Source organism: Oncorhynchus masou, chromosome 28 (genome assembly GCF_036934945.1).
Source record: "Oncorhynchus masou masou isolate Uvic2021 chromosome 28, UVic_Omas_1.1, whole genome shotgun sequence".
NCBI classification, from domain to species: Eukaryota; Metazoa; Chordata; class Actinopteri; order Salmoniformes; family Salmonidae; genus Oncorhynchus; species Oncorhynchus masou.
This window is the reverse complement of record NC_088239.1, coordinates 44001662-44017411: the sequence shown is the minus strand read 5'-3', so window position 1 is coordinate 44017411 and position 15750 is coordinate 44001662. Positions and strand designations below refer to the sequence as shown.

General features: G+C 46.0%; 1 protein-coding gene across 2 annotated transcripts in view; it reads left to right on the top strand.

Annotated features, from left to right (window-relative positions):
• Positions 1–15750, top strand: part of LOC135517638 (integrin alpha-1-like) — a 70799-nt gene that overhangs the window by 30913 nt on the left and 24136 nt on the right. For both annotated transcript variants that reach the window (XM_064942130.1, XM_064942129.1), the window contains 5 exons: positions 3910–4030; positions 12156–12268; positions 13574–13662; positions 14315–14429; positions 15538–15665. In XM_064942130.1, the coding sequence (XP_064798202.1) occupies positions 3910–4030; positions 12156–12268; positions 13574–13662; positions 14315–14429; positions 15538–15665 (566 nt within the window). The remainder of the gene's footprint in view (positions 1–3909; positions 4031–12155; positions 12269–13573; positions 13663–14314; positions 14430–15537; positions 15666–15750) is intronic.

Here is a 15750-nt window from a genome sequence, read left to right as displayed (position 1 = left end):
GAGGGCGGAGTTAGCCATTTGAATGTGCTTGTAAAAAGGTAAATCCGGGAGGCAAATCTGGGGGACGCAGGCGAACATAACGAACAAACCCCTGTTCATGATTCCAATTATTCGCAACGAGGCAGGCACGATTAGAACTCGGTCAGATCAAGAGTATAAGCGTTCTGAGCTTTGATCCAACCTGGGAGAATTATTTAGACGTTGCCCTGTAATTGACTTTCTTTATTGTGTACAACATACATTTGTTTATTTTAAAATGACCGAGGCCCGGACTTCCGGGGCCTCTTAAGAAGTTACGTCCCAGCCTGCGTGTCTTCGAACCTTTTAAAGCTTTTACTCAATCAAGAGCATTATTGTCCACAAATGTCCTCAAATGTTATCCACCATGTTACCCACCACACGTCTTTCATTTGGTTAAGATCTGTTTGTGAGCTTGGGGGTGGCACTAGGCTGTTAGGCCCTATTACCGTGCAACCTGCATCACCGTGTCTTATTTGATTATGGGATGTGTAAATGACTTACTCCTCCATCCTGTGCTCAGTGTCCAGAGACGGTGGATATGAGATTGGTTATTCTGGGAGCCACTTCAGGGTATATCTGTGCCTTTTGGCCGTCGTTGGCCGACGATTTGGGAGCTGGATACACACGATGAGCTTCCTCTGCAGTCTCCGATGTGGCTTGTAAACAACAGACATCCTCTGCGTCCCAAATGGCACCCTATTCCCTATGTAGTGAAATACTTTTGACTAGAGTCCTATGGGCCCTGTTCAAAAGTCGGGCACCATGTAGGGAATAGGGTGTCATTTGGGATGCCGCCAAAGTCTGTTGTTTACAAGCCACATCGGAGATTGCAGAGGAAGCTCATCATGTGTATCCAGCTCCCAAATCATCACATACCCCCCAAATAAAACGTCTGCTCCCAAAGACAACAGAGACCGATGATGACCAGCCATAATGTCCGTGCTGATGTTCACAGGGGCATTCAGGTCAGACAGGGGTGGTGCAAAGAACAGCTCTCTAGCAAAACAGAGTCTGATGAACATCCACATCCATGATGACTACAGGCAGGGCCATTCAAACTGTTCTCGTCCCCAGGCTAATTGCGTACGGAACCGACTTGCTTCCGAGTTACAGTAAGGGAGGAAGTCTGGTTTTGTGAGACTGGGACAGAGGTGATGCCAAGAAAACGGAGCCTGATTATAAGACCAACCGTGTCCAGTCGTGTCATAGGGCTGTACTGTATTCACAGAGGTGATGCAAAGACAGGATCGACTCAGGACAGAACAAAGCTGGTGCAAAGTACAGCTCCTTCTCAAGCAAAGTTGCTTCCTAAAATAACCACTCAAACTCAGGACAGAGGTGGTGGTGGTGATGATGCAAAGAAAAACGGAGACTGATGAGCAACCACGTATCATTTGGTCTCAGGGAGTTGGGAGCATTCACACCCAGGAAAGAGAAGAGCTGGTGCAACGAGAAGGACTCGTTTTGGAGGAAGGACCATGGTGTCTGAGTGGCTGCAGTGTACAGACCACTTAATATGTTTAATTAAGAGGCCTCTATAAAAGGCTTGTTGGACAGAATGTGCGCCACCAAAGTAGATGAAGCACTGGAACTGGAGAGTGGCCTGGGAATGGGAACACTTACAGTACATACCGTGAGCTTTGTAAGGAAGGCCTGTGGCTAACTGGTTGCACATGAACCATTCATATTAACCATGTCTGCTCTGCGACACACACTAGAGTAGAGTGCTGTACAGTACACTGATACCCTTGTTTGCTTCTGTTTGTATGTTACAAATACATCATGGACTAACCCAGCAAACCAAAATAGGTTCTGTGAATGTTCCCAGAACATTCATTAGGTTGCCCCAAAAAGTTCTAATAACATAAAAACTGTCCAGTTGTGCTGGTGATTATATAATGGTTGTATAAAACATTCGCCTGATGTTGCAAGAACGTTCCCAGAACACATTTGGTCTGTTCCTTAAAGATTCCCAGAATATTTCAAGGTTGTGGGAACATTAGGAGAACATTGCTGTAATGTTTTCTCAGCACCATTTCTATTGCTCCCACATTTTCTTTTGTGGCAGTATGTTCTAAAACCATTACTAGGACATTGTGTTATTACATTACCTGGAAACCTAATAAGAACCATAGGGAAATGTTCTGTGGTGGTTGTTACAGATGTTGTGCACAACATATTAGTGAACGTTAGGAGAAATTTCCAAGAATATTTCATTTGAAACGCTTTCTGAAAGAAAAAAAACATTTTGTTATGAAAAACATTATTTGAATGATCGATAAAAGCCTAACTAGAACGTAATGGGAATTTCAACTAATGTCTAGGGAATGTTCCCGGGTTTGCTAGGAAGGCTTCCTGCATGGGTCTGTGTTTAACTCCAAGCGTAGTATAAAGTGAATATGAACTCCCACAGCTGATCTCCATATACTGTAGGCTACTACAGTATGTTATTGGGATGTTTGGCTGTGGGATGTTCAATCATACTCATTAGAGGACAAGTGTCCTCTGTGAGTTACTGTGTTTGGTCTTCGTGTTTCATCACCCCTACTAACCTGTTTCTTGGCCCACTTTGCAGTGAGCTGCTAATCCTAAAGTCTCCCTCACAAATCCGGGAATTTAATACAATACTCTGTCAGGAGTGCGTAACTGGTGGCAGGGAAGTCAAACGCAGGAGAGCAGAACTTGGTAAATAGCCGGAGCTGTTTAATGTACATCACTACCGGCATACAAAAATAACAAAACACATAGGCACAAAACTCGTCTCGCATCAGTCACAGAACGCACACGTACTTACAATAAACAATTCCCGACAAGGACATGGGGGGGGGGGACAGAGGGAAAATATACAACATGTAATTAGGGAATTGAAACCAGGTGAGTGAAGACAAGACATAACAAATGGAACAAGAAAAATGGATTGGTGATGGCTAGAAGGCCGGTGACATCGACCGCCCGGACAAAGAGAGGAACCGACTTCGGCAGAAGTCGTGACACTGTGAAATTCACAAAAAATGAAAAGGCAATGAGATGTCGTTGAGGACTACATTTAGATATTTAGCGACTATGTATTTTAGTTCAGGATCACAGTAGCAGACTGAGGATGGGGTCTGGAGAAGAAGTCATTGTGCTAGAGCAAGGGGTATTCAACTCGTACCCTACGGGGTCCGGATCCTGCTGGTTTTATATTCTACCTGTTAATTGCACCCACCTGGTGTCCTTGTTCTAAATCGGTCCCAATGGGGAAAAAATACAGTGGAACTGGCTTTGACATCCTGATTTGAGTTTGAGGGTCCTAGAAAGTCAGATGTTAATGGTCAATGGAGGTAGAGGGGGTCTCTGACAGACAGAATTATCTTATGATGACATTGCTCTGGCTTCTTTTGACACTGGAAGGGCACTCTCTGTACAGTAGATAGGGTTATGATTTCCATATTTGACTCCCATCCCTAGCACCTATTGTATTCTAAACAATTCAATTCACAATGCTTTATATGCATGAAAAACATTACATTTGTATCGCCATAGCAACAATATACAAGAAAAAAAAAAGTTTAGAAAATGTTTTGATAAACCCATGGAACACGTTTTATAAAACAAATTGGGCTAAACAGTTCACAGTAAACTTTTCATCATCCTGTATTTGTGCAACTGGCTTTTTATTGCTTCTTGTTTGTTTCCTGAAACATATTGTATAACTATTTATGCATATCTTCTTTTTCTGCTTGCCAATAACTTCTCTGTAAATATGAAGTTCATTGATACTGCAATATTTTGTTTTACAAAATTACACAATTTGTTAACATTATTCTTGTTAAAAGCTTATAGCTCTTTTCTCCAATGAGGCATGTTTGATTGCTCTGTAGTAACAACAGTTACATTTTCTTGCAGCGTTGCTACCATGTGTGTTCTCCTTTAACGTGGATGACAAGAATGGGCTGAATTTCCATGGTTCGCTGGAGGACATGTTTGGATACTCAGTCCAGCAGTTTGAGAACAGTGAAGGGAAATGGTGAGTCAACTCGTGTTATCCTCCACATAGTGATAGTTTTCTTTGAAATACTTAAGCTGCCCTTGATTTAGTTTGGTTCCATGGATGGAACCAATGGAATAGTCCCAAAGGTGTAAAAAGCTAACTCTGCCCATCTGGCACTCCAGGCAGGCTCAATGAAATGCTCAAAGTATTTAAGGGGCAATCAGTTTCTACATCCATTTTTGGACTTTTAATTGCATTCAAATTCCAATTATCTTCAATGATGTTCAATTAGTAGCATTTCAAATTGGAATTGTTTACTTTCTGAATTGCCTGGAATTTAAATGGAATTGACCCCAACCCTGACAGTAGTTTGGTTTCCTGTTAACAAGACAACTTCAACATTGAGATATCTGAAAATACTGGCTGCATTACATGACTCATGGGTCCCTCCCTGTAACGTTGACTGTTTCTACTATTTTCAAACATCTTTACCAAAATCACAAAAAAAAGTTATTTGTAAGGCACATGGTTTTATATGTATTAAAACCTAATTCTGATTGACTGGGCCTTGCTCCCCAGTGGGTGGGCCAGTCTGGGTGGGCCTATGGCCACCCATGGCTGCGCCCCTGCCCAGTCATGTGAAATCCATAGATTAGGGCCTAATTAATTCATTTCAATTGACTGATTTCCTTACATGAACTGTAACTCGGTAAAATCTTTGAAATTGTTACATATTGCGTTTATATTTTTGTTCAATATATTCCTTTCCAACAAAAACTGAAGAGATTCAATCAGAACATAATTGAAAAGAATAATGTAATAATAATAATAATTAGACTAATAAGGCTGGTGGAACCATTCATAGAGGTTTCTAGGAAGAACCCTCCAAAGATAAAAGGGTGCTTGGTAGGACCCTTCATAGACGGTTCTTGGAAGAAACTTTAGATGTTAAAATGGTTCTCGGCAAAACCCTTCATAGAGGGTTCTGTCAGGACCCGGTTTCGAACCTGGGTCTCCGGAGTGAGAAACAGTCACTTAACCAACTGAGCCACGAATAGTCAGCAGAACCCAGAAGATGAGGCAGACACAGCAGTACTTAAGACGGTGTATTTAATAAAGAAAAAAATCCTAAAATACAAAAAATGGCAAATCCAAAAGGTGGTAGGAAAAACACAAAAAGACCTCAAAAGAAACTCACCAAAAAATAAACAAAAACAAAAAAACAGAATACCACAAGAACTTCACCCGGAATCGACAAGAGCACACAGAACACTAGGGCAGGGTGCTAACATACAAACACAGAGCACAGAACTGAGGGAAACAAAGGGTTTAAATACAATCAGGGGAAACGAGACACAGGTGCAAACAATAATGGGGATCAAGGGAAAAACACAGGGACAAAAAGCACAATGGGGACATCTACTGACAAAAACCCGGAACAACCCTGGCCAAATCCTGACAGAATCCCCCCTAGGAACGGCTCCTGACGTTCCTACCAGCTCTCTCAGGGTGGAGGACCCTGAACTGACGAATGAGGTCAGGGTCCAGGATGTCTTTGGCAGGAACCCAGGAGCGCTCCTCAGGACCGTAGCCTTCCCAGTCCACCAGATACTGCCAGGACCGCTGCACCCGGCGGGAATCCAGTATCCGGTGGACGGTATAAGCCGGCTGGCCTCCAATGACACGAGGCGGAGGGGGAGGTCTGTCTGCCGGGACAAGGGGAGAAAAAACAACAGGTTTTAACAATGACACGTGAAATGTGGGATTAATCTTAAGGGATCTGGGTAAGTGTAGGCGATAAGAAACTGGGTTAACTCTCCTGGCAACCTTGAAGGGACCGATGTATTTTTGGGACAGCTTGCGAGACTCCACCCGTAGAGGTAAGTCTCTTGTGGAAAGCCAGACTCTCTGGCCGGGGCGCAGGGTAGGCCCGGGACGGCGACGTCTGTTGGCTTGTTGTTGATACCTCTGTGAGGAACGCATCAGATTAAGACGGGTCTTCCTCCACATAAGCCGACAGCGTCTGACGAACCTCAAGGCTGAAGGCACTCTGACTTCTGCCTCCTGGTCCGGGAACAATGGAGGAGCATAGCCAAACTGACACTCGTGCGGGGACATACCAGTGGAGGAGGAGCGCAAGGTGTTGTGCGCGTATTTGGCCCAAACAATAAAGGATGACCATGTGGACGGGTTGTCACGAGTCATACATCGGAGGGTGGTTTCCAGCTCTTGATTCATCCTCTCTGTTTGGCCGTTGGACTCCGGATGGTACCCTGAAGATAGACTGGCAGAAGCCCCCATGAGTTGGCAGAAGGCCTTCCAAAACCTTGAGGCGAACTGGGGACCTCTGTCAGAAACCACATCTTGAGGAATGCCGAAGACTCGGAACACATGATTAATTACCAACTCAGCCATTTTCCTTGGCAGAAGGTAACTTAGTCAGAGGAACGAACCTGGCCGCCTTTGAAAACCTGTCGATTATGACTAGGATAGTAGTATTGCCATGGGATGGAGGAAGTCCAGTAATAAAGTCCAATGAGATATGGGACCAGGGTCTGTGGGGAACAGGTAAAGGGTGAAGGAGTCCTTGAGGGCGGAGGTGAGAAGATTTGCCCTGGCAGCACACGGGGCAGGCATTGACGAAAGTGGCAACGTCTTCTCTTATGGTAGGCCACCAGAACTTACGCTGGATGAACTCCAAGGTGCGACCTACGCCCGGATGACAGGTGAGGCGAGAGGAGTGCCCCCACAGAAGGACCTGAGTCCTCACTGCCTTGGGGACAAACAACCGATTGGCAGGGCCTCCTTTAGGGTCCGGTTCGCTAGCTTGAGCACGTCTCACAGTATCCTCAACTTGCCACGAGACCGGAGCCACAATCTTAGCAGCAGGAAGGACAGGCATGTCCGTGTCATCTCGAATGGCAGGAGCGTAGACTCGGGACAGGGCATCCGGTTTGAGATTCTTCGACCCGGGCCGATAGGTGAGGATAAACTGGAATCGATTGAAGAAAAGAGACCATCTAGCTTGTCTAGAGTTCAATCGCTTCGCCTGCTGGATATACTCCAGATTTTTGTGGTCCGTAAGCACTTGAAACGGGTGAGAAGCCCCTCGAGCCAGTGTCTCCATTCCTTCAATGCCATCTTAACCGCTAGGAGTTCACGATCCCCACATCGTAGTTCCTCTCAGTCGGGGTAAGCCGGTGTGAGAAGAAAGCGCACGGATGAAGCTTCTTGTCTTCACCCTCTGAGACAGGACAGCTCCAACACCAACCTCAGATGCGTCTACCTCCACCACAAATGGTTCATCCGTAGTCGGTAGTATCAGGATGGGAGCAGAGAGGACGCGCTGCTTGAGTCCTTGGAAGGCCGTCTCAGCTTCTCTTCCCCACACAAACCTTGCATTGCCACCTTTGGTTAAAGCTGAGAGAGGAGCTGCCACCAAACTGAAGTTCTTGATGAACTTGCGGTAAAAGTTTGTGAAGCCCAGGAAACGCTGAACATCCTTAACGGATTTGGGGGTGGGCCAATCCGCTACCGCCCCTACCTTCCTAGGGTCCATTTGGACTCGACCGGGTTCCACTACAAATCCCAGGAATTGTACTCGGGATGAATGGAATTCACATTTTTCCGGCTTAACGTACAGATGGCTGTCCAGGAGGCGTTTGAGTACTTGTCTGACATGCTTAGTGTGTTCTTGAAGGGAGCTCGAAAAGATGAGGATGTCATCCAAGTAAACGAACACAAATATGTTAAGCATATCCCTAAGCACATCGTTTATGAGCGCTTGGAACACCGCTGGGGCGTTGGTCAGGCCGAAGGGCATCACCAAGTATTCATAGTGACCAGTAGGCGTGTTGAAAGCGGTCTTCCACTCGTCACCAGGTCTGATCCGCACAAGATGGTATGCGTTCCGCAGGTCAAGCTTAGTGAAAACAACTGCTTCCTGGAGCAGCTCGAAGGCTGTGGCCATAAGGGGTAGCGGGTAACGGTTACGGACGGTTATGTCATTGAGTCCCCGGTAGTCGATGCAAGGACGTAATCCACCATCTTTCTTGGCCACAAAGAAAAACCCTGCTCCCGCCGGGAGGTTGATGGACGCATGAGGCCTGCTTCCAGAGAGTCCTTGATGTAGGTATCCATAGCAGCTCGTTCGGGTGGAGATAGGGAAAAGATCCGACCCCTGGGGGGCAAGTGCCCGGAAACAGGTCGATGGGGCAATCGTAAGATCTATGGGGTGGTAGCATGGTGGCCCTCTGTTTGCTAAACACCAGTTTGAGGTCATGGTAACACTCGGGAACTCGGGTCAGGTCGATGGATTCTAAAGACTCGGGAGTAGAACTCGGGGAATTCTGGAAAATACAAGTAGCTTGGCACGTAGGACCCCACTGCTTGATAGTGCCCACAGACCAGTCGATGTGAGGGTTATGGCTGTGAAGCCAGGGGCATCCAAGGACGAGAGGGAACTCGGAACAGGAGATCAAATGAAAGTTCATCAATTCCTGGTGTTGTGAAACTGACAGTCTCAAGGAGGTAGTGACATGAGTGACAAGTCCAGATCCCAAAGGGCTTCCATCCAATGTAGTAACCCTCATGGGGTCACTTAGAGGTTCAGAGGGAACGCCATTCTCCTTCGCCCAGACACCATCCATGAAGTTACCTGCGGCTCCAGAGTCTACCAAGGCTTGAAGGTGAAGCTTGTGGTTGTCCCAGGAGAGGGTGACTGGAATGAGCAGACGGGAGTTGGACGGATGGGAGGAGGTTATGTTTCCCGTTACAGTTCCCCCGGTCTGTACGGGACAGAGCGTTTCCCTGGAGCCCGGGACACGTGGAACGGAAATGGCCCGGTTTGCCGCAATATAGACAGCGTCGCTCCCTCATCCGGCGGTCTCTCTCAGCCTGGGAGATGCGTCCAATCTGCCTGGGTTCCGGTGGAGCCAGCGATGATAAAGGTGGGGACTCGGAGCTGGGACTGATAGGGGCTAGAGGTCTACGGTTGAGTTTCTCTCTCTCAGACGCTGGTCAATGCGTGAGGCCAACTTGATCAGGGACTCGAGATTGTCCGGTGGTTCCCGAGTGGCCAGTTCATCTTGGATAGTGTCGGAAAGGCCTTTCAGAAAGCACACCGTGAGCGCCTCGTTGTTCCAGCCACTCGCTGCTGCCACCGTGCGGAACTGGATGGCATAGTCCGTCACGCTGCGCCAACCTTGATGGAGAGTCAGGAGCTGTTTGGCTGAGTCAGAACCACTGCTTGGGCCTTGAAACACTCGTTTGAATTCCTCTGCAAAGGCAGAGTAGCTGGCACAGCAGGAACTATGGGCATCCCACACAGCAGTAGCCCAGGCCAGGGCTTTTTCCGACAGCAGGGTAATGATATATGCGATCTTAGACCGGTCGGTGGGAAACGACGAAGGTTGCAGCTCAAAGGAGAGAGAACATTGAGTGAGAAAGCCTTTACAAGCACTTGGATCACCTGAGAACCGTTGGGGAGGTGGAAGACGAGGTTCAGCCAGGGGGTTAACTGCCATGGGTACGTGAACCTGAGGTACTGGGACGGAACTGTTGCCGGGGTAAGTCGATCAGATATCTGCTTTATGGAAGTCAGCATCTCCGACAGAAGATGAGAATGTCTAGCCATTAAGGCCTCTTGCTGAACCAGGGCGGCTTCGTGGCGTTGGACAGTCTCCTGGTGGTGGGACAGCGTGGCAAAAAGGTCCTGGGAACTGGCTGCCTCTGGGTTCATTTTTGGCTCTGTGTTTCTGTCAGGACCCGGTTTCGAACCTGGGTCTCCGGAGTGAGAAACAGTCACTTAACCAACTGAGCCACGAATAGTCAGCAGAACCCAGAAGATGAGGCAGACACAGCAGTACTTAAGACGGTGTATTTAATAAAGAAAAAATCCTAAAATACAAAAAATGGCAAATCCAAAAGGTGGTAGGAAAAACACAAAAAGACCTCAAAAGAAACTCACCAAAAAATAAACAAAAACAAAAAAACAGAATACCACAAGAACTTCACCCGGAATCGACAAGAGCACACAGAACACTAGGGCAGGGTGCTAACATACAAACACAGAGCACAGAACTGAGGGAAACAAAGGGTTTAAATACAATCAGGGGAAACGAGACACAGGTGCAAACAATAATGGGGATCAAGGGAAAAACACAGGGACAAAAAGCACAATGGGGACATCTACTGACAAAAACCCGGAACAACCCTGGCCAAATCCTGACAGGTTCTAGGTAGAACCATATACAGGCTGTTCTTTGAAGATCCCTACATAGATGGTTCTATGTCGAACCCTCTGCAAAGGGTTCTACCCAATACCAAAAAGTGTTCCCCAGAGGGGACAAACTGAAGAACCCTTTATGGTTCTACTTAGCACCTTTTTTTCTAAGAGTGAAGTCCTGTGGTCAAGACACTGGCTCAAATAAAGAGTCCCTCCCTCCATCCCTCCAAGTGTATCAGTTAGGCCTGCAGCTTAACACCGTCTGTCTCATAAAGAGTCCCTCCCTCCATCCCTCCAAGTGTATCAGTTAGGCCTGCAGCTTAACACCGTCTGTCTCATAAAGAGCCCTCCCCTCCCTCCGCCTGTTAAGTGGACACAACCCACCAGAGTATGCACCCAGTCTGCCAGTAAAGGCACCGTGAAACCACACGTCTGTGGGCCCTCTCTTAATTGGTGAAGGAGCACATTTTTACATGCTAGTTAACTCAGTCTGCCTCCCTTTAGAGAAAGGTACAGTCCCCTACAGACAGAGAGACAGCCGGTCCCTACACTACGCCACTAGAGGCTCATACAGTGTGATCCCGGCCCCTAAATAACTAGCTCACTATCCCCCTTTTTGTTACATGCTAGTAAACTACATCTGCCTCATTTAGAGAAATGAACAGTCCACCTCAGACAGAGAGACAGCCGGTCTGTATAGTTCTCTACTGGAGTCCCTTACAGTGTGACCCTGGCCCCTAACTAACGAGCTCACTATCCCCATACATTCAGCTGGAATGGGCTTGTTAACCCCATATGGGATCAGTTACGGTGATTTAGTCCTTCCCAATCAGCAGGAGCAACTGTGATGATGAACGATCCCACAGCTTTCTCGTGTAGATAAGGCTCCTATAGGCCCAGTTACTCTCACTTATACACACATACCATTGTGTAATGAGTGACGAGGGGTATATGTTCCGATATCCATACTGGCGTACCACTTTAAGGTATTTTCACACTGTCAATTTCACACAGTGATAATGTAAAGAAAGACCTGATAGTTCCAGTTAAATTATAATAACCAGATTATAATATACGATTGATGAAGATATGATCCTTCCATTATACATACTAGCATACCTTAGAATGCATGGCTATATCATAGCTTCATTCTAAGAAAAGTATGCTAGTAGTATGTATGTGTGGATATTGGAACAGGGCCTTATTTGGGTTGGCAATTCACAAAAACCTCCATTGGAGACAAAGGGAGAGAGAGATTGTGTCTCGATGCCTGTGTTACTTAACCTGGGTTACTGTAGATGTGAGGAGAGTTATCAATCACAGATGGCACGGCCCCAATTGAAGGCTCTCATTTAGAGTGAGTGCTGTCGCTGAAAGTGAGCCAGGCCCAGTGTGGATCAGGCACAGATGTCTGTTCTCTGTGCAGTGTATCACTTAGCTGTGAGCTTTGAGATGATGACTGATTGTGTTCCCGCTAGTTGCACCCTCTTTAGTTGATCAGCGGTCATTAGGAGAGTGGAATGTTAATTAGGCGAACTGTTTACGTGCTAGCAGATAACTAGCTCAGCTTAGCGTTATATCGTACCCATAAGATTTCGGGTGAGAGAGAACCAGCACTGGACCACACAGATTACACTCGCAACAACAGAGCCCAGCTAACAAGCTGTATTCCGATGTAAAAGCGTGAGTGACTCGCTCAGAAATACATAAACAATGTTATGACGAGTAAACATAGTAGGGGTAAAGTGCTAAATTGTGTACTTTCCACTGCACAACAAGCATTTTAGATCATTTTTGTAATACATTTAAATGGCCTTTTTCGTGGGAAAACACAACCCAACGCTAGGTCGTTGAGAGGAACTCTAGTTGTTGCTTTTATGTTTATGCTGGGTGGGTATGGAATACTAACCTCTTCCCCTGTTTCTGTCTTTAAAGGGTACTTATCGGTTCTCCCTTGGCCGGCCAGCCGGCCAAACGGACTGGAGATGTCTACAAATGCCCCGTGGATCGAGGACCAAACCCTAAATGTATCAAACTGGAGCTGCCTGGTGAGCCCTCATTGACAGTGTGTGTATGTATTTGCATATGTGGGTTGCATGGGATTGCTATTGATACTCCCTCTATTAACTGCGTCTGAGTAGCAACCAAACACACAGCCTCGCATCGTCCAGTGTGCTGGTCTGGGACTCCCTGCCTTGTGTGCTGGACAGGACGTGAGCCAAAGCAGCAGCACAGGAAGACACCACATAAACAGGATTTGAATGTCTCATCTCATTCACTCATAATTATATCATGCTAACCAGATAACCCGCATGCCGCCTCTGCTGCATGCGCGTCGTTCACCATGCCTCGGGGCTTCTGATGGCTCGATACTGAACAGGGTTGGGGGTCAATTCCATTTCAACAAAGTCGATTTAAGGAAGTGAACCCGAATTGACTGAATTGAAATGGAATTCACCCCCAACCCTGATACTGACTCACTCCCCAAAGGCAGGGTTGAGATGAATTAGGATTACTAAATCAATTTAGTGGAACAAAAATCAATTCATTTTGGGGATGTATTCAAATTCTGCAACACATTTTGTTGACATTATCTGTTGTTTTGTTAAGTATTTTGATGTTTATACCTATTGTTTATGTATTTAGTTTATCTTTTGTAATGTTCTCCGGTAAAATTATAAGAATATTGTTCCACCATAAAATCTGGTCATATACAGTGTGACAATGACTGTATTATTACTACAGCTTGACAGGGCCGTGCGTTGTTCCGCGGTCACTGGACGTGACGTGAATTATGAGTACAGAGAGAGAGGACATTATGAGATTAGCCTGCATGGTTCCCCATAAGACGTCTTTGAAAAATGCTTCTAGACAGAGAGCACATTTGAATTATACATAGACTGCCATTTAGCAGACCCTTTTTAGCCAAAGAGACTTACAACAGTGTATTCACATACATTTGAGTATTTGTGACCCCCAGTCGGAATTGAACCCACAACCCTGGTGTAGCTAGAGCCATTATCTTACAACCACACAGGACTAATTCAGCACACGCTGCTAACTACGCTACAGTATTTATGCTGGAAAACAAAAAGTGTGTGTATGCTTTTCCCGGTAAAGACGGTAGAAATAGCCCATAGCCTATGCATAATTAACTGAGGTAAATAAAATGGCTACATTTCAGTAGTGCACATCGTTAAAAGTGAGTTCCGGAGAGTTCCATGGTTCTGGAAGGGTAGTCTGACTTTCTGCCTATGGGAAAATGGACAGAGGAATTTGACCAGCTGTTCTTTCTCTTCAAGGACTCTTTCTTTCTTTCACTGACTTTATTTATTTATTTCATATTTTCCCAGAAAACACAACAATTCCTAACTTACACGAAGTCAAGGATAACATGACCATGGGAACGACGCTGGTTACCAACCCTCAAGGAGGCTTTCTGGTAAGAGGTAATGTGGAAATCTAGATGTCAGCCCTGGACTGCAAGAGGCAGTACGGTTGTTACTATATGTAGAGCTGACATATATATCACACACCCACGCCAGTGGAGGCTGCTGAGGGGAGGATGGCTCATAATAATGGCTGGAAACGATCGAATGGAATGGGTTTGATGTATTCGACGCCATTCCACTCACTCCAGCCATTACCACAAGCCCGTCCTCCCCAATTAAGGTGCCACCAACCTCTTGTGGCACTCTCTCTCTCTCTCTCTCTCTCTCTCTCTCTCTGTCTCTCTGTCTCTCTGTCTCTGTCTAGAAGAATGGGTCTGAGTATTTATAATGATGACATAAGATATACATTACAAAGCCCGGATCTTACCAGAACTTTCCCCCTCTGCCACTTCACTGGGCTTGTACCTCACTGCTCATATAAGGACTGTTGACTAGAGGGTCCTAGCCTATCAGATACTGTACTTCGGAGAGTCAGTTACCCCGAGTCCAGGTTAACCCAGTGAGCATGTGTGTGTAGCGTTCATGGTCTCATGATGAGGTATCGTTAGCGCTGCTTCTTCAAAACGTTTCAGGGGGAATGTCCTAATGACCTTATTTCAGATTCCGCTGTGACGCGTGTGTGTGTGTACTATTTTCGTCCAGGCTTGTGGTCCCCAGTATGGCTACATGTGTGGTCAGCAGACGTACATCTCTGGTGTATGTACCAACGTCAGCTCAACCTTCCAGGTACTCAACTCCATCGCCCCGGCCGTGCAAGGTACAGGACAACAAAACACACACACACACACCGAGAACTACAGCTGCATGACCCCTCACCTTGGTGTTCCTTCTACATCCTACCCCAGACAGACCAGAGCAGAGCTTTCTCTCTCTACACCCCCCCCCCCCCAACCCATTCCTCTCTTCACCCCCTAACCAACCAACCCCTCGAGCCACGTGGCCCAGAGAGAAACATTGCTTGTGTACATAAGAGCATTCCACTGAGTGTAAACTACTCTCCAGTCTCTTGCTGCCATGCATGCCCAAGTTAGGACAGATTTTGAGAGACTTGTCATTGCTGTCTTAACACTGCACATTGACAGCAAGAAGCCCAAACAGATATAATATTTGACTAAAACATAATCATTTCAAACCTTGTATACGATCACATTACAGTATGTCTCTCTATTATGCAGAGGGGGTGGGGGATACTTTGGAACAGATTTCCAGAAGTACAATCACTTGGAGCTGATTTGCTGGTGTTTTTATGGTATTTTATGTCCAACAAGAAGAACAAAAATTTGGTCAGAAAACTTGAGGGGGCCTAGTAAAATCACCCCACAAGGCCACCAGTTGGGGAAACCCTGGTGTGGACTATTAAGCCTCAGTATAGATGAGATATAGCTTTCCACCTCTGTGTAGTCTCACTCTCAGACACTGTATTAGACATGCATTCTAAGCACATTATCGTGTAGTCTGTGGCTGTGTTCCGATATCCATTCTGGCATACTGTACCACTTAGAATGCATGTCTCCTCTGCTTCATTCTCAGTAGTATTCTAAAGTAGTATACTATGGTAGTATGGATATTGGAACGAGGCCTTTTTTTTTTTACAAGACTCAAGAGGGACTACTGTAGATGGGAGAGCTTCTGGGTATTGTAGTGTTCTCCCTCTCTTCACCTCTCTCCACTGCACACACCAACTGTTTAATGCATTTATTGTATAAAAACTGTTGGCAACTGTGGTTTTAACAGTTTAAACATTGACGTACAAAACACATGTCTGTTTCCCCAACTAAATTCTACATTGCGTGTAGTGTGTGATATATTGGTTGTGTTACACAGATCATAACGGCCACATTATTTGAATCCCTCTTGTATTCCAGAGTGTGCCAAGGAGCTTGACATTGTCATGGTGCTTGACGGCTCCAATAGTATATGGCCATGGAGCAGCATCATTGAGTTCCTGGTCAAGTTTCTGAAAAATATCGAAATTGGACCTAAACTGTCCCAGGTGATTTCTCCTTTCTGTATACTAGAGGGAAAAAAATGGGTAACACTTTAGATGACGGTACCTGTCGAAGAACCCCGTAGAAGGA